The sequence below is a fragment of the Osmerus eperlanus genome, chromosome 17 (genome assembly GCF_963692335.1).
Source record: "Osmerus eperlanus chromosome 17, fOsmEpe2.1, whole genome shotgun sequence".
Classification (NCBI taxonomy): domain Eukaryota; kingdom Metazoa; phylum Chordata; class Actinopteri; order Osmeriformes; family Osmeridae; genus Osmerus; species Osmerus eperlanus.
Genome location: NC_085034.1, coordinates 2,948,956 through 2,962,559, shown reverse-complemented (window position 1 = coordinate 2,962,559; position 13,604 = coordinate 2,948,956). Strand labels below are relative to the sequence as shown.

The following is a 13,604-nucleotide window of genomic DNA, read 5'->3' as shown; positions in this document are numbered from 1 at the left end:
GGATTCCTCATGCTAGTGAGTCTCAGAGAGAGAGGAGGCCGAGGAACATTCCAGAACGAGGTAGTGCTAGTCCACCAACGACATAAACAAAGAATTCCGACCTCACCAAGAGGTCACAACGTCTAAGTACACACACACACACACACACACACACACACACACACACAACATGCACTTTACAACCACATAGCCATCGAATTCTCACAGGGTTCAAGTGTGTGTACACCATGCTGGGATCAAACCTCAAGTCCTGTTCGGTTACTAGGCCCCTGGCTGTTTCCACAGCCCAGAGCAAAGAGATGAAGGAGACATTGTGCTGAGTGTCCACGGGGGCCGGGCCCCTGACAGCTGTGGTGGGAGCAGGATGAGGCCCTGTGTGGTGGGGTGAGATGTAACGACCCTGCTCTCTGGCTCAGGTTGATTGGGGAGATGCTCATCTGAATGGGAGGAATGGGGATGTCATCTCTCTCACCACAATGGAGGTTAAAACAATAGGTCAGAGAAGGCCTGGAAAAGCAATGAATCACTGAGAGGACGACGAGCATTCCATTCTGACATCTCTATAGCATGTGAGTGTGTTAGAGAGAGAGGGTTGACAAGAGAGAGATAGAGTTAATGGTAAAGAATACTGATTTGAAAGGAATACAATTCAAAAAACATTTATTGAATTTTCATGGAATGATAATTTATATTATCAGTAATACTAAAGATTTTCATTTTTATAAGTCAGCAAACAATGACAGGATGAAAGACAGTGATTGGTTCCTGGCTGATGAGTATGGGGCATGCTCTGTGTCCTCACACAGTAGCAAAGCACAAGTATTAACTAAATGAATCCCCTCCAAGGGTGAATTACACTGTATCAAGTTTTCTATTACTATTACATATTAGTTTCATTGTAACATTAGTCATTGTTCTCTGGTATCAGACACTGAATGAGGGATAAAGTCAGCACTCATATTCTCAAGCTTAATCAAAATAGACTACACTCAGAGTCTATCATCAAATTTAAAATCGATAGCATGATATAAATTAATTGATAATCAAAATCTAATTATCAAACTATGTACACGAGACATAAGGTAAGATAAATTGAGATACAAAGTGCTTGTCTTCTTTGAGAAGTGAAGTGAAAGGCAGCATGCTTGTTAACACTGTCGTACATGCCTAACGTGTTTTAACACCTACTTCAAGTTACCAGACACGAGGTGCGGGTGAAAGGTCAGTAACTCACAAATACTTACAGTAATTGGACGTACTATACATGCTAGGTAGCGATGGTAGGTAGTTCCCTTCACAAATCCTCATGTCTACCACACACACCCACCCACCCACCCAAACACACCTACACCCACACACCTTTAGTACAATTCATCAAATCTTAAACCTTTAGCTGTCGATCTGACAGTGTACTGTACACATGGCCTCTAGAGCTTAGAGAAGGGAAGTCCATCGTACATGTCAGCCTTGAGCCTGGCCCACTCCGCCAGCCTCTGGATAGCACTCTTCTCCTGGCTCAGCACGCTAGCCGCCTTCTTCAGCTTGTCCTCGTTCCGGATCAGGTAGCGCTCCCCTTCGCTCTGCAGGAAGTCCAGCTTCTCGCGCCGGCTCTCGTCTAACGGGATGTCCTCGGTCATGTAGGGGTTGAAACGGAAGTAGGTGTCGGGGGGGAGGAGAGCATCCAGCATGGTGTGCACCTCTGGGGGGGGGGGGGGGGGGAGGAGGGGGAGAGAGAAAGGGGGGAGAGAGAGGAAGGGGGGGGTAATGTCAGAGCCCTGATTAAACGTTAGGACTTAGTTAAAGCCTGTCTAGGATAGTAAGGTTCTGATCGTGCAGTGTTGAGGCCCAGATAAAACCACAGTGAATCCAAACACCTCAAGGATGAGAGAGAAACCAGACAGCAAGAGAGAGTGATTCACAGGAAGTGGGGAGGAGGGAGTGGGGGTGTACCGGATTTAATCTGAAGTTTATAAATAAACACATGGGATTTAATCCCTGTTACAGGACAGATGTGGGGAAAAAAATAAAATCACCACACATGCACGCACCCACTCAGGCACGGCACACAGCCACACACACAACAAGCGCGCGTGCCCACCCTCTGTGTCGGTGGCTGAGCTGATGACGTTGGTGATCTTGGCCTTGAGGCTGGTGGAGGTCTGGTTGTTCTTGCCGGCTGACTCGTAGCGGCCCGTGCCCAGGGACACCACGCACTGCAGGGGCGTGTTGGGCCACAACAGCTTGCACTCGTGGATGGCCAGCGCTGTGGGGTTGTTGATCAGGAGGCCTCCGTCCTGAATGAACAACACAACAACGGCACACCTCCATGTTTACATGCCCGGACAGTGTTTACCATGCTTATTAATGGAGACGACCCTTATCTGGACCCAACCAAACCTTTACCACTGGTGTTATCACTCAAGGACAAAGGACAAAGCTAATATTGACTGGGGTAGAGGAAGTGAGGAAGTCCCATTCAGATTGAGTCGATGTGTTTAAAATAAATGTGACGGCTCCATATGTCAGTACCTAGTGTCCTACCGTACCAATAAAGGTTTACAGACAGGAAACGGCACTCAACAAAACGATTAGATGAACACAGCTTCCTGTCCGGAGCCTCCGGTTGATGAACGTACCCGCTTCCAGCAATCGACACACCAGACTGGGGAGGACGGCCAAAAGAGGGAGAGGAGGCCAGACAGAGCCAGGGACAGCTATTCACTTCAGCTTTAATGTGTGCCAATTAACCAGCCATAACCCTGGGGATACACTTGCATGGACTCATACTTTACCTAGAGCTATGAAGTTGTGCGTGTGTGTGTATGCGAGGGTGTGTGTGAGACAAGCAACATCTCGTTAGGGACAGAGCTGTTCTGCCAGGGGCGTCACCTATGGGGATCCCAAGGGGAGGAAAGAAAGAGAGCGAGAGAGAGAGAGAGAGAGAGAGAGAGAGAGAGAGAGAGAGAGAGAGAGAGAGAGAGAGAGAGAGAGAGAGAGAGAGAGAGAGACAGAGTGTGTCTCCTGCTACTTGTCTCTTGCTGGGATCAGGATTTAATGAAACAACCCTGCCATCAAATCAATAACACACAGACACAGCATGGCATTCATGAGTGTGTTTCAGCAGCTTGGGGCTCATGTTAGCTCCAGGTCTTGCTCTGAGATCTCCACATCAGACCATAATAATCAATCAAACACAGATAAGCTATATGCAGCATCTGGGGGCCTGGAGGGAAGGGCTCCCTGGCGAAGTAGCTCCTTGATGGGCAGGCTGACCTGTCAGTTGTCGGGATTGTAACCTCTAGCACCTTGTTTAAAGGAGACAGGCCAGTTTGATATCAGGATACTGCTCTACCTTCCTTAAACTGGAACCATACATCACACAGTAGTTCACCGTGATGTGGAGGTACTGGCCTACAACATCTCCACCTCAACAACAAAGTCCTCTCCCCAGAGTCAGAGACCTCCTTTAATGTTGACGTAGCCCAATGAATTATTCACCAAATGATTTACGTAAGCAGTTGTGAAAGTCAACCGGAGTGGGACAACAAGGCTAACTCAGGCAGAGGGGGAGGGAGGGAGAAAGAGAGCAGGGCTGTACTCGAGAGAGAGAGAGAGAGAGAGAGAGAGAGAGAGAGAGAGAGAGAGAGAGAGAGAGAGAGAGAGAGAGAGAGAGAGAGAGAGAGAAGGAGATAACGAGTGTGGGGTGTGTGTGGCTGTGGCTGTGTGGAGAGAAAGAGAGAGCAAGCAAAAGGGAGAGCGCTCCTCTAACCTGACTGGACACTGTGCTGTAAGCCTGGAGACTAAACAGGCCGTAAGCTAACGGCTAGTCCCTAATTAAGACTTGCGCAATAACACGACCATAACAACTTGCGAGGTTAATGGTAGCCGTAGCAGCTGCTAGCCTAGCTAATGAGTTAATGTGATGGATATAGCTGGCATAGCTAGCGGTATAAAGCAAGGGACTTTAGACTACAGCCAGGGTGTCTGACAGCACTGTCCTTCAGGTCCATCTCCTGCACTACCATCAGCACACACACACACACACCTCTCTGCTCACTCCTCAGCTGTAAGATGGAGATAGAAAGGAGGAAAAAGGGAGAGAGAAAGGGAGAAAGTGACATAGAGAGAGAGAGAGAGAGAGAGAGAGAGAGAGAGAGAGAGAGAGAGAGAGAGAGAGAGAGAGAGAGAGAGAGAGAGAGAGAGAGAGAGAGAGAGAGAGAGAGAGAGAGAGAGAGAGGGAGGGTAAAGTAGAAAAAGAGAGGGAGGGTGGGTTTCACCTGAGGCTGAGAGATTCCGCTGCCTGTGATAACAAGCCCACTGGGGAAACAGCCCCACAGGCTGCTGACAGCTTCAGCCCAGCTCCTTGGGGTCTGCCACAGCAAACCGTCCGGGCACTAACCACCTCACTAACGACGTTAAAGCCGTGATGCAGATGTCAGTGAGCTGCAGCACACGGCTCCGACTCTTTCACAACACATCAACTCGGCCTCATCTCTACTCAATACCCTTCCTCAGTATCTCTACTGAGACAACACTGCTAAGACCTGCGCAGCACTGTGAGAAACAGAGCAACTCTTCAGTCACACTGTGTGTGTGTGTGTGTTTGTTGCTCTCTTCAGTCACGGCAGAAATATCCGCAGTGGAAATGAGAAGTGGAGTGTATGTGTGAGTCCAGAGGTTCTGTCAGGGGTTCGAGGCAGCCAGAGGTACACAACACACCTCCAAGAGGAATGTATCGAGCAACACAGATAACTATCAACTACTCTCTCTCTCTCGCTCTCTCTCTGCATGGATCTACCAGTCAGGACAGGGGCTCACTCTCCAGTGTGAATGGATGTAAGCATTACCTCGCTAGGGAACGATACAAGCATGATGAATGTGGGGATTATTGACCATTAGAGTCAGTACTGACCATGGCGGTTCAGGCTACAGCTATGTGTATCTTAGAGATGTAATGAGTCGTATATTTAAGGAAGCTTAAGAGGAGGGCAAGGGAGGGTCATCGGGCCTGAGAACAAAATGACTGCCATAAACAACAACAAACAGGACCTATGGGGATTACCCCGGGTACTGGCGCAGCTCTGATTAAAACTACAAAACATGCTGGACTACAAGAACAACAAGCCCCCTGAGGAGGTCAGTCAGCTCGGGTCTGAGTAGGCTGCACCAGAGTCTCTTTAAAGACCCTGCATTTTAAACAACTGAAGCGAGGGACAAAAAGTGTTTGTGTGTGTGTATGCATGTGTAGGTGTGTGCTAAGAGGAAGGAAGGTAGCTGATGACCAGCCCAACTCCACATGGTCCAATGTGGGATTGTCCATGGAAACCAGCATCTCTATGAACCTGACTGACAGCTGCTTTGGCCCGGTTGCTGACTTCCTGCTTCATGACCTGGCGGAACCTCCAGGAGGGGACCTGGGACTGACGCATAGGGCCTTCCCAGAACTGAGAGATGAGAGCTGGGCACGCCTGCTACTCTGAATGAGGCACAAAGACATGCTGGTGCCAAGCTGCTGACTGCTGTTGAGGTGGGGGGAAAACACACACATTCAAGCTAATGGGCTGCAGCAATGTCATAGTCTCTGTGGAGCAGTGCTGTGTGAATATGAGAGAGAGAAAGAGGGGAGAGAGAGAGAGAGAGCAAGAAAGCGAGAGAGAGAGAGAGAGAGAGAGAGAGAGAGAAAGAGAGAGAGTGCGAGGGAGAGAGAAAGAGAGAGAGAGAGAGAGCAAGAGAGCGAGAGCGAAAGCGAGCGAGAGAGAAAGAGGGGAGAGAGAGAGAGAGAGAGAGAGAGAGAGAGAGAGAGAGAGAGAGAGTGCGAGAGAGCAAGAGAGCAAGAGAGCGAGAGATGTACCTGGTGCAGGTCTTTATCCAGGACAAACTCCTGGAAGTACCCGGGAGCTGCAGAGGAGGCTCTGATGGCCTGCCACATCTTGTGTCTGCAGTCTCCCAGGTAATGGGACCTGACCCCAGGAAGCAGGCTGTAGTTCCTGAACACGTAGGCCTTCAGAGGGAGCCCACGGCTCACTATCGTGCTCACTGCTGACACCTGGTGGACGCATGCGGAATGGCAAAAACAAACTAAATGCCAAGAAAACACACTGCATTCTGATTATCATTCTCAGTGTGTAGTGGGATTACGTCCAGTGTCATGCAAGGTGTCGGGTAAACAGATGAAGAAAGCGCCAGCTCACCTTGGGGCATTTTGGATCCCTGGCAGACTCTACCATCAAGGACTCTCCCATTCTCTCCCTGGAGCAAACATAACACACAACATAAGACACTGCATCAGTGGGTATCCTCCATCATTGCGGTATGGAAGGAGCCTGGTCGAACAAACTAGAGTGGAGGTAACCAGAGTAAAGTATTGAGACGAGGCACAGGAAGCCAGCACAGAGTATGGAGGTGCACCCATACTGACTTGAGGATGTCCTCCCAGGTCTCACTGTTGTAGAAGCCGTGGCTCCAGCTCATCTTCACTGTCCCTACGATGACGTTTTGCTTGAAGACGTCGGAGCCCAGCTTCCTGTACAGTGCCTCACACTCGTCCAGGGGGTAGCGGTACACCCCCAGCATGAAGGCCAGGATGGCACCTGTGGAGGGTGTGTGTGTGTGGGTGAATCATTACTTTATGGTGGCTTTATCTACAGGACAAAGGTCATGTGTCTACAGTATTATTTGATGTTCCCTTGTGTAGCTTTAATTGTATGTAAGACTTATAAAAGTACAATCAGGTTGAAGCGAACTGTATCCCACTTCAGACTGAAAGATACAGGCTGCTAGGTTAATACGGGTAGTGAATGGTTCCTATAGATGTCCTCAGAGTGTTTTAGAAGGCAAGGAGCAGGAGAGGTGGTCCTACCTGTGCTGACCCCACAGATGTAGTCAAACAGCTGGTGAACGGGCTTGCCGGTCATCTCCTGCAACTTGTGGAGAGTCTGCAGAGCCACCAAGCCTCTGCAAACCAAGCGGCCATGAGTGAACAGACTACATTACACACACATCATCTCACACTGGAGGGGAAATCAAAACCGGATGCTGTCTCTGGGCATCTGGAATGCACGTGTAAAATCTTCCCTCTGCAGCAGCATGACACATATCCTGGACTGGCTAAGCTCCTGGTGTGGTGCGAGCCAGGTGTGGTCGCTGTACCTGGTTCCCCCTCCGTCGATAGCCAGGACCCGTATCCCCCTGGCCCTGACGGGGTCGGTGTAGCCCAGCAGGGCCAGGGCCTGTTGGACAGCAGCCTGCAGGGAGGAGTCCCTGGCCTGGCGCAGACGCAGCAAGCACGGCAGCACGCGCTCCTGGGGGGGGGGTGAGGGTCGGGACACAACACATGGCATGTATAGGTGCACACGAACAACCGACAGTAGGGAATGGACTGTGTCTCACACACACACACACCTTGACGGCCACTCCTCGTGTCTCTGGGAACTCCAGGAGGTGGTATCCCAGCTCCTCCACCCTGTTGGTCAGCAGCCGTACCTCCGTCACCCTCTGGAGACCCTTGACAAGAGCTCTGGTTCTGTTGTCCACACTCACCCTGGCTATGATCTAACACAACACACACATCACCATCGTAAACACACATCTGTTAATGCTGCTGACAAGATCGGAGTGTGTGCTAATGAGGGGCCGACTGGTCTGTGTCATGCTTCTACAGTGGATATAAAGCTGCTTGAATGTCATGTACCTTCTCTCTCTGGCTCAGGAGCTGCTTAGCCTTGTCCTTTGCAGTTTTCTCCTCCTCCTTCTCTGCCTTCTCTCTGGTCTTCTTAGCCAAGTCTCCGTCGACAGGAGACAAGTCCTCCTTCTCCACAGTAACGCTCTTAGTTTCCGCCCTGAATTTAGGCACCAGTGGGGCGAAGTAGCTGCCCACGAAGGCCTGAACGCTGGGCCCGGGGTAAGACAGGTACTGGCTAATTCCCTTCTTGGGGGAGGTGGTTGGGGCAGGGGTGACTGTGGCATTGCTGTCTGCAGGTGGTGGCTCTGAGGTGGGTACACCTGACGCTGGGCTGCCTTGTCCTGAGGTTGGATCAGTGGGAGGAGGAGAACCAGATTCTATGGCCTTGGCCTCAGCTACAGGGACCAACACAGGGATATGGTCCCCAGGCCTCTTCTGCACCAGGCTAGGCCCAACAGCCAGAGAAGCTGCTGGGGGATTGTCCTGCCTCTGAGGAACCCTCTTGCCGTCATCTTCGGGTGCTTTGCTGCCAAAGTAGCTGTTGACGTGCTGGGACAGGTAGCTGTAGGTATCCTCAATGTTGGCAGACAGCGCTGCTGGGTGAAAGAGTTGCAGGGTCTGCTTGGCCACCATGGAGGAGCTGGATCCTGTGCAGGTTGCATTAGCTACCACATGGGATGGTACCTGCTTAGGTGTCATAAAGGGCTTCTCTGCAGAGTGCTTCTCTTGTTGCTGCTGTTGCTTCCCCTCTCGCTCCTGCTGCGGTGGTTCTGGAACTTTCCCCTTGTCCTCCTCGGGGGGTTTCATATCTCCAGAGGCAACGGACTCGCTGGCAGGAGACTCCTCTTGCCCGACAACCTTATCAGCATGGGAGGCGGAGCCGAATCCAGAACTGGTTTTAAGGCGAGAGAACTTGGAGATGAGGTCCGTGCTTCCCACTGCTTTGGTAACGGTGTCCAGCGTGGTTCTGATCCGCGACATGCGTCAGCTTACTTGAAGGACAACGATGGATTTAAACGGCTAGTCTACAGACTAGACTGGATACAGCGTAGGTGGATATTGTTTTGCCATATTGGTATGCAATTTGCCATGGGTAATTCTGTCAGTCAGCCGTTTGGCTGGCTAGGCCTGGGGGGGAAGTTGTACCCTATTTTCTCTCTGACAAAGAAGATAAATTACATGTCAACTGAATAGAGAATTAAAATGTTGCAATAAGTACTTTTTGATCATAGTGCCAAGTTTCATATGCACCGATTGATTATGAACATTTGTTTGTGGTTACAGTATTTCACTGAGCCCTGCTGGATTACCCGGATGTACGCCTACCCAGTTCGATGGTAGCCATGGTGACGATTCAAAACAACAATACAAAGTTGGAGAAGTCATGTAGTCTGGCCTAATTTATTTGCCAAGAATAAAGTACTTGTTTGGTTGCAAATTGCCGTCGAGACATGGAAGACACGATAGAAGACCGCCCATCATCTAATCTTAGTTTGAGAGCGAATGAAATTGTGAACACTGTTTTGGAGAACGCACGCAGCTCACTCTCTAAAACAGAGCAAGAGGTGGACTTTCCTGAATACGATATGAAAAACATCGACTGGATTACTTGCCAGAACTTTACCATAGAACTGGGGAAAAGGCAAATTGAAGAATACATTCAAACTTGGGAGGTGCATCCTAGCTGGCTGTTCAGTCTTGAATTTATCCGGGAGAGCGTGCTGGAGTTTTACAAACAGTATCACTACCGGGCTCAGTGGAGCATCCCAACTCGGCGCACCCCTATTCCAAAGGCCACTGCCAGTGTATATTTTGTCATCGAAATATCAAAGATCAAACCCCAGACCCTACCCGTGGAAGTCTACTTCATGACAGAGTCTAACCGTCTGGCTCACAGACCGGGGAAATCCAGGTTCAGAGAGAAGTGGCTGAAGGATGTAATCGAAAGCAAGACTTTGCTTCAAGACACAGTGAACTTTTAGCAACAGTACTAGACCAAATTCGTCCCAAATGTGCAGTACTGTCTGTATGCTGTTGCCTGTACAGCGAGGCTAACCGTTGCTAGCTAACATTCACCGTGTCGTAATATTACGGATTTACAGATAAAATATAAAATAATGACCATATGTACACTTTAAACTAATAAAAATTGACACGTTGTAAAAGGCGATATAATTAAGTTGAACAGATTACTACTTAAGCGTACGTACCACTACTAGCTAGCTCTCTACTAGTCTGATATTGTCAGTAGCTAGCAGATAGCTACTGTCCTGCTGCTGCGAGCAAGCAAGAGAGCACTGATGCAACTTAAATTAATAAAGACCTGACTGAAGTAATTTGGTTGTAAAAATAAATCCTTACCAGAGTCAAAACTGTATCACCGCTACTAAATGTATCATTTTCTATCTTGTTGTGTATGCTTCCTCATTCAGTCAGACAAATCGGAAAAAAACAGGAAGTGCACTACACCATGTGACAAGGATGTTCGTTTTGATTGGATTACATGTTGAGTGTGTTTACCGTTGAAGTATTTTTCGTAGCACTAGATGGTAGCATCGTTCTCTTGAGAAGAATCAAATCGCACTGTTTATCTCTAGAGAAATCTTTTCAGCACCATGGAGAGGGATAACCAACACACCAAGGATAGCGACCGCAATTTTTGTTCTTTTTAATCTTCGTAGTGTAGGCCTAACCTAAGGTTTGGTCAAGCCGATAAGCCTAAAGTGTATCTGGGAATTTGATCCTTGACCTCTACGCTGTCAATAACATACAGAATAACATTTGTTGTCCCCTGTGAGGTGAGTATGTATGATTGAGGCCAAATTGAGGCTATTGTTTAAACCCCACTTTTTTACATCCCCATAGCAACCAGGTATTGTACTTCTACCACCTGAGAGAACATGCTGAAGTGGTTAAAGATTGAATATGAACACAGGTTGTGATTTGAGTTTGCAGCTCAGCCATGCACTCAAAGAAGAAATTGGCCGTTTTGTAACAGTAAGTAATTTGTGGTAAAAAAAAAAAGGGTTCCAAACCACTCCATGTATGGGGAGTCAGGTGGCTGAGCGGTGAGGGAGTCGGGCTAGTAATCCGAAGGTTGCCAGTTCGATTCCCGGTCATGCCAACTGACGTTGTGTCCTTGGGCAAGGCACTTCATCCTACTTGCCTCGGGGTAATGTCCCTGTACTTACTGTAAGTCGCTCTGGGTAAGAGCGTCTGCTAAATGACTAAATGTAAATGTATGGAACCACACAGCTTCAGTATAATTACAGACCATTCTTCTATTGTTATAAAGGTAGGCTACATCATATATATATATAAAGACTTATATATCTATGGGCTACATGCTATGTGTCTGCAAATTCTTTCAGAAACATTCTCTCAGAAACATTCTTTCTCTCTCTCTCTCTCTCTCTCTCTCTCTCTCTCTCTCTCTCTCTGTCTCTGTCTCTGTCTTTCTCTCTCTCTCTCTCTCTCTCTCTCTCTCTCTCTCTCTCTCTTAAACACTCACACAAATGCACACAAATGCACACACAGCAAAATACGCATTGTGCTTCTAAGCATCCTGTAATTATATCCTTAAGAAAGCCATCTACACAATTTCTAAGATGTTGGTGCACTCCAAGTCACCAAAAACAATTTCAGAGGTAAGTAGATGACATATCATCAGAAAGCACGTGTGTCCTGACATTCGTGTTTTTGCATAATAATGACATTCTATTAATATGCACTTGCCAAATATCAAAAGAAGTCTGTCAAATTGGAAGATGTACTTATGACTGAAAGACATTGAAAACGTCGGCAATAGTAGATTAGTAGCCTGTGGGGTCCAGTCAGGAAACTTGGATTCTGACTCATTTTGAGCACTAGCCGCAGGTCTCCAAGCTTGATTGGCGTCAACACTTGTTGCTGATGTGAAGCGCTGCTGCGCTAAAGAGGAGGTTCAGTCCAACGACGGGTTACAACGTCAACGTTCAGCCCCCCAAAATATTTTTAAGTGAGCACAGCTAGTCAAAGAACATAACATGAGTTTGGAGGCGAATTACACTGGTAATGGCAGCGGTGAACGAGGACAGGCAGGGGCGACGGAAGAGGTCAAGGCGGTGGGACACTTTGCGCTTGTCAAAGCGGCAGTATTGGGGCTGATTTTTGTCCTGGCCACCTGTGGTAATATGTTCCTTCTGCACGCTATGTGGAAGAAACGAAAGAGGAACACTCGGACACATCTGTTCCTCCTGCATCTGTGCATAGCAGACTTGGTGGTCGCCTTCTTCCAAGTCCTGCCGCAGTTCTCCATGGAGATTACGCACCACTTCCGCGGCTCCGACTTCGTTTGCCGGGCGGTTAAATACCTCCAGGTAGTAGGCATGTTCGCTTCTACCTACATGATCGTAGCCATGACCATAGACCGATACCACGCCGTCTGCAGACCCATGGTTTCGTTTTTCAAGAGCTCGTTCCGGAGGTACCTGGCCATCGGCGCGGCGTGGCTTATCTCTCTTGCTTTCAGCACGCCACAACTTTTCATATTTTCTCTCCAAGAGGTGGAGGACAACCTGTACGATTGCTGGGCTACCTTCATAGAACCTTGGGGTGGCAAGATCTACATAAGCTGGATCACCTTATCGGTGTTCCTTCTACCAGTAACGATACTGCTCTATTGCCAAATCAAAATCTGCTTTACCATTTATTTCAACATTAAAAAAAAGTCATTGCAGGCTACCGAGAGCCAACGCCGCGCAGGCACCAAAGGGATGTCCAGTGCAATGCTAAAGACGGTGAAAATGACGTTTATTATTATTATTGTTTACACCATCTGCTGGAGCCCGTTCTTCGTGGTCCAGCTGTGGTCTGCCTGGAGTCCAAGTAACGTACCTATAAACGGTCAGTCAGTCACACAGGAGAAAAGTACACATTTAGTATCATAGTAAACTATTAAATGCAATAAATATTATAATTTAATTGTAATCTAGCCAAATGTTTTGTAGAATTATAATTGAATATGTAATGTTTATGCCTCTGCATAGGCCAGTAAACCTACTTCACATGATTGAAGCCTCTCTTCTCCAACTTTTCTCTCCTTCTCCTTTCCTTTCTCCTCTTCTCTCCTGCCTTCTCTTTTCCTGTCCTCTCCTCCAGGACCAGTGTTTGTTATCATCATGTTGCTGGCTAGCCTAAACAGCTGCACCAATCCCTGGATCTACCTCTACTACAGCTAAGACATATTAAAGATGACCTTCTATGGAGAGGAAATCCACCTCCCAGTAGACAAAGGGATTGTTATCCTACACAAACAACACACTGCCAAATTAAACTACACACTATAAACAGTTGATCGGTCTAAGCTAAAACAGCCATAAACAAACCTAAAACATCATTCAGTTTCAGTGTGCAGAGGCCAGAACTGATAGACGAGCAGTGCCCATGGGCTACAGGCTGGTATCGTGCCTGGCACTGTTGTTTAAAACATCCATAACCTTATTACACTCACATCTACTGGCAGTTTGACTCGTATTCAGGCCTAAGCTGAACCACGTGTCTGCTCCTCACAAGAGAGGAGTTTGGTCAGGCAGATGCAGGATGTCTTGGGACTTCCTTTGTTGAAAGTTCTGAGGATCATGCTATTGTTTGGATGTTGAACCGAATGAAGTTTGGAGAGTGTAGTATGGATTCAGCCAACCATGAAGCTAATCTCAGCCTTCGTCAGTCATAGTTCCTGGACACTGTTCCAAAACTGATCTGCATTGATGTTAGTGAGGTTTTAGGATACACTAATGCTAATCTGTACAATTTGCTTAGGTTAGACTGTGTGTATAGTAGTGTGTATTTTTCTTTTTAGTTGCCTACTATTGTTCTTTTCCACAGTTGTTTTCTAAAATGCTAATTTATGTTTTTACTCAACTGTAGAGTTTTAGACCAGAGA

At 47.9% G+C, this 13,604-nt stretch overlaps 2 protein-coding genes across 2 annotated transcripts; one reads left to right on the top strand and one right to left on the bottom strand.

Annotated features, from left to right (window-relative positions):
• Positions 1 to 643: 643 nt before the first annotated feature.
• On the bottom strand, positions 644 to 10,214 carry pnpla8 (patatin-like phospholipase domain containing 8). Its single transcript, XM_062482995.1, has 10 exons — positions 10,043 to 10,214; positions 7,691 to 8,839; positions 7,402 to 7,551; positions 7,150 to 7,301; positions 6,860 to 6,954; positions 6,419 to 6,590; positions 6,192 to 6,249; positions 5,852 to 6,046; positions 2,099 to 2,294; positions 644 to 1,699 (listed from the first exon to the last, which is right to left on the bottom strand). The coding sequence occupies exons 2-10, from the start codon at positions 8,660 to 8,662 to the stop codon at positions 1,428 to 1,430; spliced, it is 2,262 nt and encodes a 753-aa protein (XP_062338979.1). The 5' UTR covers positions 8,663 to 8,839; positions 10,043 to 10,214; the 3' UTR covers positions 644 to 1,427.
• Positions 10,215 to 11,754: 1,540 nt separating this feature from the next.
• Positions 11,755 to 13,246, top strand: avpr2l (arginine vasopressin receptor 2, like). The gene is made up of 2 exons (XM_062483027.1): positions 11,755 to 12,565; positions 12,821 to 13,246. Exons 1-2 carry the CDS (start codon positions 11,854 to 11,856, stop codon positions 12,898 to 12,900), a joined length of 792 nt encoding a protein of 263 aa, XP_062339011.1. The 5' UTR covers positions 11,755 to 11,853; the 3' UTR covers positions 12,901 to 13,246.
• Positions 13,247 to 13,604: the final 358 nt, after the last annotated feature.